This window comes from Neolamprologus brichardi, chromosome 7 (genome assembly GCF_056152115.1).
Source record: "Neolamprologus brichardi isolate AB-2024 chromosome 7, ASM5615211v1, whole genome shotgun sequence".
Lineage (NCBI taxonomy): Eukaryota > Metazoa > Chordata > Actinopteri > Cichliformes > Cichlidae > Neolamprologus > Neolamprologus brichardi.
This window is the reverse complement of record NC_142110.1, coordinates 4540285-4562587: the sequence shown is the minus strand read 5'-3', so window position 1 is coordinate 4562587 and position 22303 is coordinate 4540285. Positions and strand designations below refer to the sequence as shown.

The following is a 22303-nucleotide window of genomic DNA, read 5'->3' as shown; positions in this document are numbered from 1 at the left end:
TTTAATTTCACTTTTAAAAGGTCAGTTTAAGAAAAAAAAAATCAAGCTCTTGGGGTTTGGCCCTTTTCCATTTCTGGCTGCGCAGCCAAGTGTATTAAGCTGCACAGATGAAGTGCCACAGTCAACCAAGCAGAAAAATAACTTGTGCTTGCCTCTGTTAGCTAGGGCGGGGTCGGTCCGGGTCAGCTTTGGACTCTCTAGTGCCTGGGGCGGCTTGGACCTGAAGACTGTTAATTACCACTGATGAGTTGAGTGTGAGTGACCTGATGATGATGGACTATATATCTTCCTCACAGAAAATGGAATGATATGGGAATCAGTGCTTTGATGGGACATGTGGGGAAATGTGGCTGCACTGGTTAGAGGGGTGCAGCAGCAGATATGCATTTTGATGATGTATAAATAATTACTGAGGGAAGAAGAGTTTTGCACTGATGAAGAGAAAGGGGAACGACTCCATAGCTCCCACAAGTGCTAGTTTCTGTTGCTGTATATTTTATTTCTCAAAAAAACACATAGACCTTTAAATAAGTTTAATGCACTCTTTGAACTACACAGTGCACTCCTGTTTGTGTCTTTGAAAGACGCCAGTATCCTTGTTTTGCTGTTTTAAACTTTTGAGTGAACCCCACCTCATAAACTAAGTTAAATGCTGCACTTGGCCATTTCAACAATGACTCCCTTTTTTGCATTTATATTCCTGGCACGCAATGGGTATGAATCTACAGGGTGAAGCTGGAACAGAGGAAAAGTGTGCATTTGCACGTGCGCATGCTACAGATGTGTATGTAGGCAGGGGTGTGTTTGTATGTGAGCGTGGCGTGCACATTCCAGCTCCACGTCTGTGTGTTTGGATTTGAAGCGGGTGCTCTCTGCCAGCTGTTTTTCCCCACCCTTTTTTTCCTTCTCACAGCAGAGCTAGTGTACCTGAGAGAGAGGATGAGAAAACTTGTGGGGGAGAACTTGATGGAGCAGACGGGAGACCCAGCCTACCAACTGCCTGCAGCTAACTGGAGTCAGTTGATGCAGGGGAGTCACCCAAAATACGATAGGCTCAATATTTACTTTGGCCTGGTTTCCCTGTTTTGGTAAAATATGGACTGTTGGCATGAGCTGTGACAGTTTTAACCTGCAATAACAACTACTTAGGGAGCACATCCTTGGTTGAAACTTTACCTTTCCTGCTAAGGCCTGCATGCGATGCACAAAGTAGCAGCACAGTTTGTAGCTCTTTTGTGTTTAGTGTGCTTTTGAAAGATGGCCGATTTAGTGGGCGATATTGCAAATTGCTCAATTATAGTTTGGCCGATGTTCATCCATATGTATGAGTGCGCTCGTTCATGCACAAGACTTAACAAAAAGCCCACTGTTTTCCTGTCAGACTTTCCACATTTTCCATAATAACCAATACAGCCGAGGCAACCAGGGCTCTTCCCCCGAGGTTCTAATATTGTTGAAAATTGAATGATTACATGTCAGACACGAGTGCTCTCCCCATTATAAAATTGACAGGAATATTTGAAGCCTTGTGAGGGTCATCCCTCGATGGAGGGTCAGAGGGAAGTGTAGAAGCAGCAGGAAGTGACACACAGCCCCAGGCCTCATCATTCTCTGCCAGGCATGGCCCACTTCCATGCTGTGCCTGTGCTACAAGCAGCCACTTTGTGGAGTCAGAGTGATAGATTACGCTAGGTGAGTTAAACAATTATGGAGTAATTTGGAACTCAGTGCCTCATAAATTGTTAGTCCCCCACCCTGAAACAAGTCTTGCAAGAGTAATGATTCAGTATTCTCAAAAGAAAGTCAGATTAGTCACTCAAGCTAAGCTTTGATGCTAATAATGACAGCATTTGGGGCGTGTCAGGGACTCCTGTGCTGTTTTAATGGATTGCATTTATATAGCGCTTTTCGGGGCCCTCAAAGCGCTTTACAATTCCACTATTCATTCACTCTCACATTCACACACTGGTGGAGGCAGCTACAGTTGTAGCCACAGCTGCCCTGGGGCAGACTGACAGAAGCGAGGCTGCCATATCGCCTACTGGCCAGAGGGGCCATCACCAGTAGGCGGTAGGTGAAGTGTCTTGCCCAAGGACACAACGACCGAGACTGTCCGAGCCGGGGCTCAAACCGGCAACCTTCCAGTTACAAGACAAACTGCCAGCTCTTTGAGCCACGATCACCCGATTGCCATAGCTGCTGTGTTGGAAGGTTTTAAAAGAAGGCTTGCAAAACCATAAACATTCAAACTTACACACTTGTGCCAAGAGATAAAGTTAAACACACACACACACACACCACTGTGACATTGCATTTTTATCCTCAGAAGAATAAGAGCAGAGTAAGAAGACCGCCGTAGTGTGCACTGTGCAGGATGTTATCATGCAGGTGGCTGATAACTGACTCATCTGTCGACCGTAAATATAATAAACTGGCATTTAGAAAGTAAATCGGGAATGAGAGAACAGGACATGCCATAGACGTGTCTCTGTAGTGACGCACAAGATGGCAGGGGTCTAGCTTGTCTGCTGGGATGGCAGCAGTTATCAGATTATTTCCGCCAGTTTTCAGACACGAGACTCCTGGGAGGAGCAAGGGATAAAAATAGAGATAAATTTTGTGGCCAGCAGTTCCGTGGTGGTAATGATTGGACATCACACATAGAGTAGCCTTTAGGTGTAAATTTGTGTCTTAACATTTAAGATGTCGACACAAACAACAACAAAATAAACCTAACCAATCACTGGATTCAGATGACCAAGTGATGGTCTGTGTTGGAAGCATAAAACAAGCTGTGAGGAAGCATAACGCAGGTGTTATTCTGTATTATTCACATTGTTAATAAAACCCAAAAAAGGCCAAAACTGACAACATATTATTCAGCCTCAAAATATGTTCTGACTTCACCAGACTGTGGCCCTCAGCTTCAAGCTTATTTGTTTCAACAGTGGCCTGTAAAATATACCTTCAAAAACCTCTGCAATGGCAGCAGCCCTGCCTCACAACAAGTAAGAAATATGAAATTTCTATGATTAAAAAATATGACAATTGCACAAAGATTGTTATATGGTATTATCTGCACTTTGAGAGCCAAGGATTGTGTGAAAATAATATTTGTAAACGTTGAAGGGGTTACTTGTAACGCGTTACTGTAATCCGATTACTTTTTTCAAGTAACGAGTAAATTAAGGGATTACTATTGCAAAAACGGTAATTAGATTACGTTACTTTCCCGTAGGAACGCTGCGTTACTGCGTTACTAAAACCCTGATTTTTTGCGAGAATGTCTCATGACAGTGACGTAAGCGAGTGCGACGTTCGTGACAACAGCTGTGTGCAGATCAACAATGGATCATATATCGAGTGCAGAGAGAGTATGAGTGTGCAGCGTTTAAAGCGTGGAAGTACTGACCTTACTTTGAGTTTGATTCCATAAAAAGTGACAAAAACATTAGTGTCCGCTGTGCGTGGGAAGAAAACTTCTTTTTACAGCGAAAAAAAACCCCTAAACTTCCGAGCAAGCACCGAGTAGCTATGACGTAATGGGAAACTCACAGAGAAACTTGCGGATTCTTCCACTGACCGCTGCGGCACACCTGCACCAGGATAAACCTCCGCCTACCCCACTCCTGCTTTACAGGTGAAAATAGAGCAAAAGGACCGCTAGTCTTTGACTTTATTTATTTTCTGCTGTGTTTTACTTGCATCTATTTGAAAGACTGAGTGTAAACACACAAAATATTTTATTTTATGAGCTGGAATGTGCAGAAAATAGGTTTAAATATTAAACAAATTTCATCCAGTCAGAGAATGTTGCATATAATTACATTTTTGCTTGATGCATAAAGTTAAACGATTAAAACTAATAAAACAAGTTTTAAAAAGAGACTTTTCCATTTGATTACATTTTGTATGATGGATTATGCAGAAAAAGTAGAATTGGGCTGAAAGATCTATCGCTTTATCACCTATTCAGGTTGTAAATAGTGTTTTTAAAAAGTAACTAAGTAATTAATTACTTTTGAAAATAAGTAATCCGTAAAGTAACGGGATTACTTTTTGGGGGAGGTAATCAGTAATTAGTTACTGATTACTTTTTTCAAGTAACTTGACCAACACTGGTACCTACACACCTAAACTAGAATTACTCATTATGAAGTGACGTCATGTGTTCCACATGTTATCAAACGAGAGGACTGTACTGCAAAGTAAGGTTTCATCTTACCCAGTTAACTTCAGGGTTCACCCTGTGACTTCAGTAGTACTAATGCTGTCTTGCTACTTGCTACGAATCTAACTGTGGAGCAGGTTATCTATTAGAGATCAACAGGCATGAAATCACTACCTGTTGACCAATCAGTTTTCTGGAATTGAGCACCATATTTGAATTCTGTTTTTTGAACCATTAAAGAGCACAAAGGCTGAAGCTGAAATAATTTTTTAAGTCTTTTAACCAGCAAAATTATAACCAGTTTAGTCTGACTGCTGATGTTAGAGTAAGTGAATCCGGACCATGGAAAGATACCCCAGGTACACTGAAGTCACTTTGTAGTACAGTGCTTCTGTCTTCTGTCTGTAATACCGACTAAGAAAGTAAGGAGACATCAGTCACCATTATATCTTGACAAGCCTCATCTCACTATTGGACACTTTTGATAATGAGGGAATTGATGAAGTGGCTCTAGTTGTATAAACAACTCACTTTGGAGATGATCAACAATCCTGCTTCTTTCATAAACTCACATCATCTCTGCTGAGGGTGGGCTAGTTACAATCACAGGAAACCCTGTGATAGTGTAATGAGCAGTCAAACAATAAAAGTACTGTAACTTTGTAGAAAGCCCTCCAAAAACATTTCAAAGGAAAATGACCCAAATGAAAGACTCAAAGGTAAAGCTAAAAATTCAAAATCCAAATCTGTATTTTGAGAGGTCAAAAGCATGAAGCTACCAGCGAGGAACATGATTGCAAAAAAGGAACAGGCCGTGAAACAATCCAAAAGATCTAACACAAAGAGATCAACAGTAATGAAACAGGTGGAGAACACAGGTGATGCAGGCAAAACAAACAACGATGGAAGATTACTAAAGGAAATGAAACTGACAAATGGACGAACCAAAAATTACAAAATAGGAAAGGAAATATTTTAAAGTAAAACATGACAACAATGCAAAAACCATGACGGGCTGTGGGGCTAGAGCTGGGCGATAGAACGATAACATGTATTGCGAAATAACTTTTCCTCGATAGAAAAGTTAAACTATTGCGATAAGCCTCATCTCGCTTGTCCTCTTAAAAAAAAGAAAAAAGAAGAACAGCCAATCCAAATTAACTAGCGCAGAGCCGAACCAATCACAGCCGCAGCGTCACGTCAGGTGACTTGTTAGGTACAGCACAAGTGCCAAGCCGCACATGTGTATTTGTTTGGGAAGCAGCCAGCCGCCGTGCCGCCGGGTAATGGAGGAAATGAGTGTGCCGACTGGAGAAAAATCAACCGAGCGTGACCGAAGGTTACCGAAGAGAAAACAGATGATGGTTCCAATGCCGGAGAGATTGTCGAACGGAAGAGCCACAGAAGTTCGGTAGTGTGAAGGTATTTCGGCTATTTCAAGTCTGACAAAAACAGAGTAGCGCGCACTGTAAATTGTGCCCAAAGCAAGTCTGGAAATACAGTAAACCAGTGCATGCTCAATCTCTGACTGGAAGCGCTAATTCGTCATTCGGCTTTTGTCAGACTAAAGTAACTGTTAAAACTGTTTGAAAAGCGAAGCTATACAACAAGGAGAGATTGAGAATTTCCTTTTAGTTCTCAGTTTATTTGATATTGACAAAAGTTAGTCAATTTTGTTCTTCTGTAAAACAAACTAAGATTTATTTTTAGAATTAATATTTTGTTTCTAAGTGGAATTGACAATTTAGTCTGTTTCGTTTGTTCTGTTTTAAAACTTAAACGCTTTAGCGGCTGCCTTTTGTGTAGTTTGCAATATTTGCCTTTATTTATCTGAAAAAGTCTCATGTTCCTTAAGTACATCTACCCTGTTGAGCTTATTATGGGAAATAAATATTTAAATCAAAACAAGCTGCTGATTATTTCACATTTTACTTGTGAGCAACGGCACATTTAAATCTTACAAATATAGTTATTTGGCTTAAATCGTGATATATATCGTTATCGCCTGAAATGGAAAAAACATATCGTGATATGAAAAAATCTTATATCGCCCAGCTCTATGTGGGGCTAAAAAAAAAAAATCACAAACATATAGTTTAAAATGAGGCTTAATATTTTCCTTTTAACCACTGTGAACTGTAGTTGTCATCAAGTGTTACTCAGGCAGGTGTAAAAGTGCATTGGAGGGGGAATGTTTTCACATTTGAAATGTTCACGTTCTGTTTTATAGCAGCTGAACCTCTCTGTTGAGTCCAAATAAACTGCTCGTTTTCAGCGGGATGATTGTTGACAGTAAAAATATTACCACAGCTCCCCCGTGTCTCCGTGATGACATTTCAAATATAATTTCTCCTACACATCATCCACTGATGTATACAGCGTCCCTGTGGATTACAAATCCCGATGTCATCATTCGTCACTTGTCATTACATCCATCGCCGTGTCTAATGTATTGCCTAGAATACGTTGAATCATGCTCTCTGCCTCCTTATTGGGAATGCCATGTTTGTTGCGTGTTACTGGGATTAAGTGTAGATTCAGATCTGCAAACAGAGTTGAGTTCCTTCTGTCCTGACCAGTAATCTAAATATGTGCCAAGCACTTCCTGGAAAACCTTCATCTCATAGGTACACGCACAAAACAGACACATGCAGTCAGACTGAGACACACACATGTGATGCAGACACTCACGGACAGAAATAAACATTGAACCGTGCATATATTGCACACAGGCAGTGACTGCACCTTTGCTGCCTGAAGCACTTACTGTCTACTTTGGGCTTTGCTTCACATTTATGAAATTTAATGTCCAAGAGCCTTTTTCACTTAAAAGCTCCAAATGTTTACAAGCAGCTCCATATGATATCATCCCATTTAAAAATGACCCAAAGGGAAAAATCCCCTCGCAGCAAATCTCATTTTATGACATTAGTCATATCCTTTAATTACTCCAGTGCCCTCGGTGCTAAATGAGCAATTAATTTAGAACACTGTTGCATTTAGCATGACTGCTTCATGTATTTGTATAAAAGAGTCTTCTCTTTTTTTTCTGCATAATTCCCATGCGCTCTCTTTTTTTATTTTGACTGCATGCAGGAGATTTCATTTTCCCCCCCTTAAATTCCTACCTACATCAGATTATGTGAGGTAACGGCAAGAAGGAAAATACCATTGCACTTATTTTTAGGACTCTCCCAAAAGCTTGTAGAGAAGCAGTGCAGGACGAGCGGAGAGATTACGGCTCAGTGACTTCAGATTTTTCCCTGCTGCTGTTTGCCAGTGTTGTCTGGAAAGCATCCTGCGGGAAGCGTGCAACTCACGGATATTACACACAGACTTATTACCCTTGACAGAAGAAATGAGATGAAAAGAGAGAAATAATAGTGAAAGCACCACTACCTCGGGGTGGAATAACACACAGCCAGCAGGCAGTGCTGGTTTCTCTTTGATTGGAGAAGATTGCATAATTCTAGTTGTGCCCTTGTTGTGTGTCGGTCACCCGTCACAAGTCCTCTGTGTGTGTGTGTGTGTGTGACTTTGGGTGTAGGGTTTGTGATTTTTTTTGTTTACTTCTATGGTATGTTACTCTGTTTCCTTTTTTAGCTCTTAGTTCCTGTGTGTTGCTATTTGCAGCAATTTTGCAGGCACTATCTTGACAAAGCCGGCATTTATTCCTTCAAAATTGCAGATTTATTATCCATAGTTCATTCAGCTTTTGTTATGCTGCTCAATTAAGTTTACTGTTTACAAGACATGTGAGATTTCTACAATTTTGATGTCTAAATTGTAAAAACAAAAAGCAAAAAGAAGATACTTACTACCAGATACTACTAATAAAGGAGAGTCTTACAAAAGCTAGCCCAGTTAATGGCTGAATAGTCAGTATAAGAGCTTAACGAGCTGTGGAAAATAAATGTGGAAAATATTAGTGAGAAATTTGAAATTCAGATTATCTGTGTTTAAGTGAATTTATATTAAAAAATTGACATCCATTTTTTTCCAGTATTTCTTTCAATGGCGCCCAACATGAGAGATAGATTTGAATTAATTTGCATTAATGTGCAATTTCTTCATTAAATGATACGTAATTATAGTGGAAAAATGCACTACAGCTGAGAAAAACACTTTATAGCTATAAACTTAAAAGATATTGCATTTACAATTAAAAGTTTTAGCGAATGGTTGCCCATTTGTACTTTTAAAAGACCTGGTTTCATTTCGACCACTTGCAAACTTAAGTTCACTATTCTGTCTCCATTAGAGTCAATTTTTGGGGTCTATTTTTCTGTCCGTTAGCTCCAGAGGAAAATATCTAGGCCTTTATCTTCAAAAATCTCCCTTTTTTCTCATTTTCTTTTAGAGATTTACAGAAAGCATCCAACAAGTTATCAGAGTGTACCCGCAGCAGCCTAGGCTAGAGGTTTTCAGGTTGGCCTGTAGGCCAAATGTTCCTTTATTGTAAATGCAATATGGTAAATGGCCTGCATTTGTATAGCACTTTACTCAGTCCCCAAGGACCCCAAAGCTACATTCAGTCAGTCACCCCTTCATTCACACACTGGTGATGGCAGCTACATTGTAGCCACAGCTGCTTTGGGGCGCACTGACAGAGGCGAGGCTGCCAGACACTGGCGCCACCGGGCCCTCTGACCACCACCACTAGGCAACGGGTGAAGTGTCTTGCCCAAGGACACAACGACCGAGATTGTCAGAGCCGGGTCTCGAACCGGCAACCTTCAGATTACAAGGCGAACTGCCAACTCTTGAGCCACGATCGCCCCGAGTTCTTCCCTTGAACAACTTGAGAACATTTCTTCAAAACTGATTAAAATTTGATTTAACTTAAGTGACTTAAAGATTCATTTGCTAACTGTGAACAATTGCCATAATCTCGGAAGAGAAGGAGTGATGATAGATATCACCATTCATTTAAGGGAAGCATGCAAACGTGTGGTGGTTATTCATTGGGAATGAAAACAGTTGTGGGGAGCGAATGAACCATTAAAACTGTGACATGTAAAACCAAAACAATTAGCAACAAAGATTCTCAAAAGGGTAAAATATATATAGAGTGCAGAGTAGATTAAGGACCAATTTAAGTGCTTCCCTCAGACACTAGTCTACATAAATAAATAAATAAATAAAATTTTATTTATATAGCACCTTTCAAGATAAAATCACAAAGTGCTTTACAGAGGCAGAAAACAGACATTAAAATCTAAAACAAAAAAAAAATCAACCAAAAGTGAGTTTAAACAGATTTTAACTGCTTTTTAAAAGACATGACTGAGTCCACAGATCTCAAACTCAAAGGGAGCGAGTTCCAGAGTCTCGGAGCCACTGATACAAACGCCCTGTCACCTTTTGTTTTTAACCTCGTATGCGGGACAGCCAGCAACCCCTGGTCACAAGACCTCAGCGACCTGCTGGGGTGATAGGAAAGAAGAAGATTACTTAAGTAAGTTGGAGCTACACCGTGCAGGGCCCTATAAGTCATGATTATAATCTTAAATTGGACGCTGAACTTGACAGGGCGCCAATGCAGGGGAGTGGCATGGGAGTATATGACTCATGCATTTAACATGCATGGCATGTTAAATGCAGAATGCACTGAATTGATTGTAATCTGTCTATTTGCTTCCCGATTTGTCAGTGTGTAATGGACTTGCTTCAAACAAGGTCAATGATGAGGTGTGACCTCAATCAAAAGAATCTAATCTAAGACGAGAGCGAATCGCGCTAACAACCGAAGCAGAAACACTGTAAAGGGCAAGGTGAAAAAAACGGTTGCCACGTTGTCGAAGCTTCAGAAAGCAGGAGCTAATTGTGTCCCTGAAGGTGTGAGACAGTGACTCTATCAGCTTGTAGTGGCATCATTGTTGTATGACCTCTGTGTGGAGGAGGGGTGTCAATAAAGGATCAATGTAATGCTGTATTCATTTTTAGATTCATTATATGAAACAGTGGGCTCTTTCTTCTGATCATGTGCAAACACAAACAAACCTAAACCCACAGTTGGAACGTGTTTCCTTCGGCGTTTTACTCATACTTGTATAAGAACACATCGGGAGGCTTGTGTGTTTCCTTCGGAACAACACATCACGTAAACCATTCTGCATTCTGGATCATCAGCAGACTGTATCTTGAACGTGACTACAGAAGAGGAAATATTCAGTTTGGGTTTAGCTGAACACATTGTTCTACCAGCAGATCACATCCCATGAAGTGTCTGGGATTAAGACTTTTTAATTACTGATAATAATGTGTGTGTGTCTGCTTCTGTGTGCACGCTCTTCAGCGTTGCATACAGCGTGACTTGTTATCAACTTGTTTGCAGCTCCTGACTGTAAATGAGCATTTGTGTGAATGTATGTGTGTGTGCGTGGTTCCCTCTGCCAGTTTCCTAATTTTACCAGACATTTTGAAGGGTACATTTACTTTTTCGCAGAACTCCTTCACACCCGTGTGGTGAGCACAGGTCTAAAAAATTGAAAGCTTGTGGCTACCTCAGACCATACTGTGGTTACCTGAGAACCCAAGCCAAAACCATACCTCTGGAGATTTACAGTCTACCCATGCATACCTGGTCTGTAATAAAAAAAATATATATACACTAGCTTTATATTTACGCCCCTTTTCTTTCTGCAGTTCAATTAATCTTGATGGCAGCCTTCAGGAGTAAGAAATGAATTTTAACACATTTCACCGCTCTGTTTTCTGCTTTCTGTCGTGCTATGTCTCCCTCTATGATCACTTGCTCAGTATACATATGGTGGCCATCTGGCCTGGCAGAACAGTCATGGAGCCTAGCGTGGGGCAGCACTACTGTGATCCATGTACAGTAACAACATGATTAACCCTTTACAGCCAAAAAGATGTTTATGTCAGGCCTGTATGATTTTTTTGACTGTCTGCGCTTCTGCTTTCTTTTTCTCACTCTGCTATTTAAATAATCAGATCATCTTGTACATTTGCATTGCTTAAAGTGCTTTTTTTTTCTAAAACAAAGCCCCACTCTGCTTTCTCTGTACCTTATCTGCATGTAAAAAACTGAAGCCAGCGTTCCTGCAGAGCTAAAGTATGTTTAGAGAAGTGCACTTCCCTGTGCGTCCCTCCAAAATAGATTTTAAATGCAGGGTAGGAGCCACATCGAGGTCAGCATTCCTGCCCCACTGCTCTAGTCAACCCTGAGAAGAGTCAGCAGATCCATACTACTACTACTACTGCTAATCAAATCAACAAACATTGCAGTTTTTTTAAATTCATATACAGACTCACAGTTTAGGTAACATTTAGTGATGTTTTGGGGAAATCCTTCTAGCTGAAACGTTAAGAAAAGAAGACTAAAGTGTCATGCTTGTACATTTCTGTGATTTTAAAGGATTTGTGGTTGGAGCGCATCCAAGTTGTCACTGGGTGAGAAGTGCAGGTTGCCAGTCCATTTCACTGGGAAGATTAAAATATGTTTATTATTGTTAGGGATGCACCGATACTGTAAAATGTGTGTGTACTCATACTCATAAAAGTTAACCGATACCATGAACCGATACCAACTTATTTCATTAATCAGAGGGTGGCTTGTCATTTCTGTTGTAGTTTTTTAGATTGGCCACTAGGGGGACATCCCGCGCTAAACAGGCACAGGGTTAGGCGAGTGAGACTGGCAGCTCCAGATAAAAAAGAGAAACTGGAGGCTGCTGTAGCTAGGCTAAACAAAATGTCAGCAGTGTGGACCGGAACAGCCAACTTTAACTCAGGTTTTGGAAAAGCGATGAAAAATGTCAAGAGAAAATCCACGGGCAGTTAAAATAACAGAGGCTCTGGATGACCAGCCAATGCCGGCCGTGGAAAACATAGGATTGCACCGTCTTCTCAGCATACTAGAGTTGCGATATGAAATTCCCAACCGCCTATACATCAGGGAGATAATGGTGCCAAAACTTTCTGAAGAGGTAAAGAAGTGTTTATTTATTATTCTGAAAGCTCGAGACAGTGCCAATAGTTCAGTGATATTTTGTTAAATTACAATGAGGAGACTCTGCAATAATTTAACAGAAGTGCTTATTTTTCACTTCAAAATTTTTTGTGGTCATTTTTATTTAGATTTTATTTTTTATCGGCAGCAAATAAAATAAAACCTGTCTTCCAATTCATTGCATTTGTGTGTGTGTGTGTGTGTGTGTGTGGTAGAAGTATCGGTTTTTGTACTCTGTATCGGCAAGTACTCAGATCCAAGTATCGGTATCGTATCGGTTTGAAAAAAATTGGTATCGATGCATCCCTAATTATTGTATAAAGATTTATTTTAACCCAGACTATGAAAAAATATGAATTCACCAGGCAGGAGTGCAATAGTACACATCTATCCAAAAGTTAGTTTTGTAAAATCTAAAAAAAAAAAAAAACACACAAAAAAACTGTGATTTAAGAGTTTGTAACACACGTCTTATCTCAATATATTTTAGTGGCAAACATGAAATACCGTGCAGTGGGTCTATGCAGCTGTCTATCACTGAATATGACTAAGGTGCATTCTGTGACATCCTAATGGGAACTCCTGCACGCGTTACTTCTTCTTCGTTGACACCGTCTTGCCTGGAGGATCATCCAGCCTCATCTCTTCAGCAACACTGAATAGCTGCCATATGGCAAACGCAACCGGCCCACTTAAAGAGAGGCAGGTGCCCGATAGGATATCTCAGTATTATATAACCTAGTGTGATTGCCAACTATTATTTCTTTATGATTATGCGCAATAATAAACTTAAAACATTATGTGAGGTAACTGAAAAACCTGAGAGCATTTCCCAGGAGATTCAAAGTGTAAAGACAGAGTGACATCTGGAGGAAGATACTCACGCAAACATAGACACACAGAGAGCAGCCGCAGTGGCTGCCTGGCATGTAAGAGCTCCATCAGTGCCTGCCTGAGGTTAGACAGTGCCTTGCATTAGGAGGCAAAGAGCCAGTGAGTCACCTTGCCTCAGTCTATACTCAGAGCAACCACCATCACTGTCAGCTGGTTCTGCTATTTCCCTGAACAAGATTAAGGAGCATGACAGTTGAAAGATCAAATGTAATGTATGTTTGGTAGTTTGTTTGTTTTTTACTTCTATGTTTATACACAAGTTAAAAAAAGCCAGAATGATGGATCTCATTGCTTATTTACTTTTACAAACTAGTTGGCAACTTATCACGGAGGCAAAGTCTGACAAACACTTGTTCTGCTGTGATGAATGTAGTGTAAATAATACAGTCAGAGCAGCCATGATAATACAATTTCAGAGTTTAGTGACATTCACTAAAATTTTGTTGTTTCTTTTGTTGGTGAATATCTAACAATAGATATGTGTGATAAAGCCAGTAATACTGCAAACAGTCCAGGGTGTACCGCACCTCTTGACCAACGACAGCTGGAATAGGCTCTGCCCTTGCTGCAACACTGAATTACATATATGTTTAAGAAGATGGATGGACGGATGGACAGGTGGATGGACGGACGGACAGACGGATGGATGGATGGATGGATGGATGGATGGACGGATGAACAGGTGGATGGATGGACGGACGGACGGACAGACGGATGGATGGATGGACGGATGGACGGACGGACGGACAGATGGATGGATGGACGGACGGATGGATGGACGGACAGATGGATGGACGGACGGACGGACGGATGGATGGACGGACGGATGGATGGACGGACGGACGAATGGATGACAGATGGATGGACGGACGGACGGATGGATGGACGGACGGACGGACGGACGGATGGACGGACGGACGGATGGATGGACGGACAGATGGACGGACAGACGGATGGATGGACGGACGGACGGACGGATGGATGGATGGATGGATGGAACGAATAATAGGAAGTTATGCCATAAAGGGTTATTTACGACCTGAGAAGATTTATTTATTTAGAAGTAAATGAAAGACTGTCAATGGACCAAAGCCTACTGCATCCATAAACATAGATTTTTCCATCACTGTGCTATGGGGATGATATGGTGACCACTTTGGTATAATAAACAGGTTGCTGTAATATTTTGTACAAATATTGTACAGTTCCTGTTATTTTTGCTGACTTGATGATAAATTGGCTGCATCACTTGCGGTTTATTTCAGAACTTTTGTATAACTTTACTGTGAAGACTAATTTACAGCCATCCAAATGATGGCTGTAAATTGATGAATTTCAAGAAGAAAATGTAGTTGTAATATTTCTGTAATACCAGATTTATTTATTACTACAAACTATTTTTGGTGTAGTAAACCTAATATTGATGGTAAGTAGGTGTTATGTAACTTGCCTTTAAACAGCTGTATTCTTTTTTTAGAGAAAAAAGATATATAAATAATATGTTATGTATGTTTATCATTATCATAACTTTTTTGACAAAACGTATCAAATTGAATTCTTTAGCCTTTTCTATTAATCTTCACAAGATGAACAAATAAATAAATAAAATTAATAATGAAAGATTTACTGGTTTAAAATAAATTAGGCTTTTTTTGAAATCATTTTATTATAATTGTTGTATGTGTAGTGCATTATTGTGCTAGATCACAACTGGATGCCTTTAGTCTGGGCACATCAAAGGAAGTAGGTCATGAGTCCTGTAGGCACACTGAATGGGCTATTTACTCTGATGTATAATTGTTTGAAAGGAAAGTTAGAGGCTGGAAGGTGCCAGGGTATCCCTCCTGCTGGTTTAAATGGTTTAAGATGGATTTCCAGCAGTTTGCACAACCGCATGTCAAAGAAGGCACGTTGTGAGCAATAAAAGCAATAACAAAGGTGTTTTAAAGAAATCCCTGTAGACAGGTTCCTTATGCAGAAACAGAAAGTAAGTTTCTTTTCTTTATACTCCGTCTTGCTGGTTCACGTTGGACTCTGACTGAAAATGGAAGCGAGTAAGAACACCTGACACTGGTGCAGCAGATGATGACAGCTTGTCTCTCAGGCTGACAGCAGCTCTCTGGTTTTACAAAGATATAGATTAGATAGTGCCAAGACTGCTGCTCTCTAGGTTTACAGGATAAGTTACTGTGACTTATTGACTGTTTTTGCACCAGGATTTTTTATTCCTTGTATAATGCATAGTGAACAACAATCATAAATAATGTATGAATACAGGTATTAACTTAAGGAAGTTCCGTCGCTTTTTTTCCAAGCTCCTTAGCTCACCATGACCTGAATGACCGAGAACCTACAGACACTACGATTACAAGTATCTTTTTATAAACCAGCACATTTAAAGAACTTCTTTGAGTTGATTATTATGGCTGTTTGTGTTTTTATCTCTAGGTGTTAGTAGTGCTACATTTGATCTTTCTATTTGCAAATGTAAGTGAACATGTGCTCATATGTTAGAAAACATTTTTGAAAAAGTAATATTCCATGAACAGTGCATTAATTTGATAATCATTTAGATTGTCCAGTCAGTGTGGACATAAACTATTCATGTCAGCCTTTTGCATGCATTTTTTCCTGCCTCGTGAAAGTAAAAAGAATCACTTTATAAGTAGCCGCCTGCTTCCTGCACAACAGAATAACGAGTGCCACATGTACATGTGCATTTAACTTGGAAGAATATTCGAATAGACATTAAAACCAAAGCTAATTTTCCATCAGTGATTAGAAGGCTAAGCAGAGAGTCGCAGCCTTTAGTCATTTCATAAGTTGACACCCTGCGAACATTGAGAAGGCTGCAGCACAAAAGCTGCAGAGGAATCGGAAACTGTCAGCAGAGCGAAATAGAGAATCTGCCTCATCACTCACAGAGCGAGGAAGAGCTGTGAATAATGAAACCACATTTTAAATATTACACGTTATTACCTTTGGGAGAAGTGTCTGACAGGTGTAGCTAGGAGGCAGAAATACTACATTGTATTGGTTCCATTGTTTTCACAATCAAACTCTCACTCTGGATATAAATAATTATGCGCGCAGTTTCTAATATCCTGAACCTTTGTGTTCTTTCCATTTATATGATAGGAGGAGATTATGAGATATTAATGACATTTTAGAATGAATCTACCAGTTTTAATCCTTCAAGAATATGAGAAAACAACGCAGCATATTTATTGTATTTAGCAGGGACGTTTCTCCAGAAACAAATAGTACAATTGCTAAAAAGCAGTTTTTGCACAGGGGGACTCCATGCAAAGATAGAAGATACCATTGGTGTAAAAATCAAACCTGTAAACATTAAAAATGTAGCCACGATAAAAACACAAAAACTGTGTCCGATACATAGTTTAAATGATCCCTTTTTAGAGCGTGCACACCTGCCTGTGCTATAGCACGAGTCCCACATGTACATGTGATATTCCTGTTTTTCTCTCGCTCTCAGGTGTGCTCAGCCTACCCGAGGGTCTAACTCTTCAAAGGGACCAGCAGCAGCAGCGAGCTGGGAAGAGTGGAGAGGGAAACGCCTACAGTCAGTCCGAACTGCGCTCCATTGAACAGTGCTTACTGGCCACGAGAGTGGGCAGCATCTCTGAACTGAGTAAGTCGTATATGTGTGTGTGAGTGCATGCATGTGGAAAAGTGGAGAAAACTATTATATGCCCCTCCCCTCCAGAGCCACTATGCATTTGAGCAAGGCGTTTAGTTATTCGGCTCTTTCTTTGGAGCCGTTTGTGTCCCATAAAAATATTACAGGGCTTGTGATGCTTATTCAACATGCTTTTCTGTTTCTGTGCACAGAGCCAGAGAAAGCTGTTTCCCAGCTTTGGTTTTGACAGTTGACTGAGATGTTTTTTAAAAAAAAAACCTCAAGTAAAAAAGTCTCAGTCTCCACCAACGCCTGTGGGATAAATTTGCAAGTGAGGTCTTATCATCCGACATTTTTCACAGCAGACATTTTGACTTGTTACAGCATAAACCTTACTGATGACTCTGTTCTACACAAATGTCCCAGTAAGCCATGCAAATGTGACCGTGAGACAGCATCCCCAAAACTCTTACTGCTTGAATTTAGCTGTTATTATTAAAATTATGTTGGAGCGAAGCAGGACAGCTGCATTTCAATATCTTGTCAAAAGACTTTGCAGAACAGTACGGCTTTTATAGCATCACATTCGTGTTCAAAAGTCACAACTGCAGCTGTGATATTTATAAGTCTGCACTTTATATGTTAGCACAGTTTTGGATACCTGCTTCATATAACACGACGAGACATTGCTTGAGACGAGTACTTTAGTTCTTTTTAGAGGCCTGAACTTTAAAAATACAGTGTGTGCATCAGTCTTTAATCACTGAGGTTTGAAAGCCTGCAGAAATCTTGCAGGCGATTTTCAAAACAATTCCAAAAAACAAGGGGAGAAAAAGGAAATTCTCTTATCGCTTACAGCTATTGTAGAAAAATCTCCATCCTTGAGGTGATGGACATGTCAAAATTCAAGTTTTATCTTTGTGATTCCTGCTGCTTTTACTTATGACATTATCTAGCAGCAACTTAAGGATGGAGATCAAGAACTGGTTCCTTCCTACAGCACAAGTTCCCACTTCAACCCCTAAGATCCCATGGTGATCCACCGCCCCTTTGCACACTGAGGAAAGTTGCTGTTAAAGTTTCCCACACTTTTGCTGACAATAAAAATGGTGCTGGGCTCTAATGGGTTAATCATGACATGATCAAATTTATGTCATAACATCAAAACTCAAATCTGTGTAGCCAACTTTAAAAAAAATCAAATGTCATGAAGGGAATTTTTTAAAAAAGCAAACAAACAAAAAAATATGGCAGGCCCAAGACGTGACATTTATATTAGTAGACCTTTAACCATATTATCCATCTTTGATTCAATTATCATGTGTAGATCTAACATGCCCTTGCTTCATACAAACAGTACTGTGCAAAAGGCTTAAGCTGGTCCTCATTTCTTTATATTTTGCTTACAAGGAGCCAGGCTTTACTGTAATTTTTTAAAGCAGTCTTGAGCAATAGTTCTCCAGGATCAAAGTTTTTTTTCTTTGGAGAAAATGAATTGTATCTTTAGGCACTTTTTACTTGCTGTCTGTTGCAAAAAAACAAACAAACCCTCAAACATCATATGCCAATGGTAACACAGGTATAAAACAGTACTTTTGCACAAAGAGCTATTAGCCAACACTATAAGCCAAACAGAAGTGTCAGGCCTAAAAACAGATGAACGGTATCTGAAAGGCATGCCATTGACAAAAAAATAAGAAATCTAGCAAAGACCTGACTCTGTACCTGCAGGATGCATCTGATCATTTCAGTTGATTCTTCTACTGTTCACTGAAGCCTCATCAGAAATGGTCTGAGTAGAAGGGTAGCTGTCAGGAAGCCATTCTTAAGGAAGGGAAACAGGGAGGAAAGGCTGAGGTATGCCAAACTGGACTGAAAATAGGTGGCAACAGGTCTAATTAAGTGATGAATCCAAATTTGCCATTTTTGGTTTAAAGCATTGTTGGTATGGAAGGTGTCAGGAGAGAGGTACAACAGTGAGTGTCTACAGCCATCTGTAAAACATGGTGTTTCTGTCATGGTTTAGGTTGCATTACAACCAGTAAAGTTTTCAATCTTGTCTAAACTGATGCAATTAAAAATACCATAAGATTTTGATCCACCATGCAATACTATACGGAAAGCATCTGATTGGCAGCAGCCTTATTTCTCAGCATGGCAATGATCCCAAACATTAGAGCAGGGCGATATGACCAAAAATATCTATCACGATATGCATTTGAAAATTTGCGATAACGATATAACTGACGATATAATTGACACTAGACAAAATATTTTACAACTCCTCAACTTTATTAGTGCAAAAAAAACCCATCAATGTATTTTCACTTACACAAGCAGCTTTTTATGTGCATTAAAGTTATATAAAAAAAAATTAACAGTGCAAATGCAAATTCCTTGCTGACAGTTTAACCAAAAGGCATTTCCAGTGGAAATTGGCCAACATATCCTCAGCATAACCATGTATAACATCCACAAAACTTAAACAGAGGTTATACACACACAATACGGTAATATTATGTTGAAGCACAGTACGTATCACTCCGCGAGGCTCCGCCTACGATAGCCGTAATGCTCCGACAATCCATCAAGCGGTGCGGCTTCGTAGCTTAGCAAAGTCGCACTGAAACATTTGACAGATTTTCGTGTACGACATAAAATCGTTTCAAGGTCAGTAAACACAACCACAGTTCATACATTAGGCACACGGGATTATAAGGGGCACTGTCGACTTTCAGAAAAATCAAAGGATTGACTTTAAGTGTGCCGTATTTTCCAAACAACACGGTAATAACGACGGCCCGCTAGCATGCTAGCTACCAAAAATAGTGCTTTGTTGTGTATCTGATGGACGAAAGCTAAACCAGTTCCACACCACTGAAGCTGCAGCAGTTCAACCAGTTCTGGTTCATCCGTTTCATTCAACGATCCACTTTCGCTCTTCTCAATCTGCGTCGCCGCCATGTGCGTATGTAAACATAGGCACTGCGCATGCGCGTTTTACCCATATTCTATCGCGATATTTCATTTTCTTATCATTGCCCAACATTACACCGGTATTACCGTGAACGGTATGATATAGCCCAGCCCTACAAAACAGAGTACCAATGCATTAAAAACATGCCTGGATAGAAAAACACACTGTAACACTAGTGAAGCAGCGTGGGATCATCTTGAGAATGGAACAAAAAGTAGCCAACGTTCCTGAAACATTCAACGTTCCTGAAACAGAAACATTCCTGAAGACTGCCTAAAGAAAAGACAAGAAAGCTTGCCTGGGAGAGTTCAGACTGTGTTAAGGAATAACGGTTTTCAAGCTTGTTAGAATTGCACAAACTGCATTATATGTGTATTTCCATGTATGTTTGCACACTTTTCAATAATCACTGTGTCAACTTCCCGACTTGCACAAAGAAATGAAAGAAATTTACACACTACTGTATCTTACTCTTATTCTTTTTAGTGAAGGTGTTCAGCTCTGGAAAATCTTCACATTCCAGCTAGATGACATTATCATCTAATGTGATAATCTGATGTGTGATAGAGCAAGAATATTGTCCCGCTCTATCAGTAAATCACTATATCATAATCTGACCGCAAGTGTGCTTATTTAAATAAATGTGTGGGAGTTACACTGTCAATGGGAGCAATTCTAATGAACCACAGCCATTCATTAAAATAAATGGTTTTAGCTTATAAGTTTGACAAGTCCTCCAAAAGTTAATTGAATGCATGCCCACTTACAATGTACTCATTATTTAAAGAATAATGTGCGTCACAATGCCGTCTGCTTACGCTTATACAACATAAAGTCATTTACATAAGCCTTAGTTGTCAGTTTTCTCTAATTGTAATAGGTTTTCAGCATTACATACTGGTTGTATTTGACATTTTTGTCTTAGCTCACAAAAATTGGACAATATGCTATAGAACTCAAACAAGGTCCAGTATAAAGCTTTCATAACAGTTTCTACTTTGGGTTCTGTTTTAAGGGGAAACTTTACAACAAATGATAATGGCGGTTGAAGACGTCTGCAAGCTGTGCTGCGAACCACTGACTACACAGCGGCACATATTCCCATTTGATTTGATCAGATATAATCACAGAATCGGGATGTTCCTTTCCAAGTGCTGAACAGTTGCGTCTTTAGTTGCAGCTCTGCAAGACAGAAAGGACAGCAGTGTCAAGAAGAATAATGGTGCATACGCCGAAAAAAGCACAGATTGTGTCCTAATGTGCGTGACAAAAAAAATTAAAAAATAAATCAATCCCCAAGCCAAATAATCTGGGAAGGGTCTGTTTCTGTTGCTATAGCATCAGCGTACTAAGAAAAGACTCAGAAAGTATTTTTTGTATATGCAGCGTAAATATTTATCATCACAATAAAAACTGAGACATTTCTCTTCACTCTATGCTGTTCCCAGCACTGCAGGGCAGCTTCAGTGATGAGCCACATCGCAGGGCCTCTGTCCGTGTTGTATTGATGAGGTCAAGCAAGGACTTGTACTGTTATGTTGACACTGCAAACACACTGTGAGACAACAGAGCCGCTCATGTCTAATAGGACAGCTTAGTCCAGTGGTAATGTTATCAGCTCTGGAGAGCAATTCTGTAAATAACTAGAGGATTTGCAGCCAGTCGCTCAGCTCAAGCTGAAACAAAATTAATAACTGTGAAAAGCAGCAGTGATTGCACTGTCAGGCTGTCACAAAGTCCATTTTTTTTGAAAGAGACTAAGATATGAATGAAGGAGTAAAAGATTAAAAGAACAGTAAGAGTTTCTGAAACAAGTTTCCTGGAATAAACCAACTTTGGCTCTTCCAGCACAGTAAAAATATGAATCCTGCAGTGTGAGTTTTTCACACTGGCATTTAGACTCAATTTAAGAGGTTTCTCGCTGATTTACCTCTTTGTATTTCCTCATCTCTTCTAGCAAAAGGCCATATTAGCATATTTGAAATGATGGCTCCACAAATGCTGCAGTTATTAGGACTATGGGTGTGTCATGATCACTCAGTCATGCTGTCCTGCTTCAGATATTTTCCACATATTGCTGTGTCTGTTGCTAAATCTGAACTAGTCTTTTGGCAGAAGTGGCAATGGATGAAGGATGCGTGTCCGTGGAAACGCTTTACTCTTTACACCGCAAAGAGCAGACGTATGTTTTCTGTGCAAACTCCTTAAACATAAATTTGAAAGAATTCGTTTAATATACTGGGAAATATACAAGAGTTACGTGAGCCAAGCTTGTCCGTGGTATTTAAGCTAGATTAAGGTAACAGTGTGCTGTCTGTTGCTTCAAAGACTATTTTTTTCTCTTTGAATTTTACTATATGAAACGTTACACTTCCTTCCATAAATCAGTTTTAATAATAAACTGAATCAATCCTAAAGCCTCAAGGTTCTCAAATTCTCCCTAAGTGAGTTCCCCATTTTTTAATAAGTCAGCCTGAATCTCTCCATCTTTTCTATCTTTTTGCTGAATGCCATTAATTTGGAAATAATGAGACTGACCAATTAACAAACTGTTGGAGTTGTTTCCAGAATGTTAACTAATATGATGCTGTGTAGAAAAGAGTTAGGCGGCACGGTAGTTAGCACTGTTGCCGCACAGCAAGAAGG

The 22303-nt window shown here is 39.9% G+C and overlaps 1 protein-coding gene across 2 annotated transcripts in view; it reads left to right on the top strand.

Annotated features, from left to right (window-relative positions):
* The window catches only part of abtb3b (ankyrin repeat and BTB domain containing 3b), an 83248-nt gene that overhangs the window by 34332 nt on the left and 26613 nt on the right, over nucleotides 1–22303 (top strand). For both annotated transcript variants that reach the window (XM_087842896.1, XM_087842895.1), the window contains exon 2: nucleotides 16537–16692. In XM_087842896.1, the coding sequence (XP_087699022.1) occupies nucleotides 16537–16692 (156 nt within the window). The remainder of the gene's footprint in view (nucleotides 1–16536; nucleotides 16693–22303) is intronic.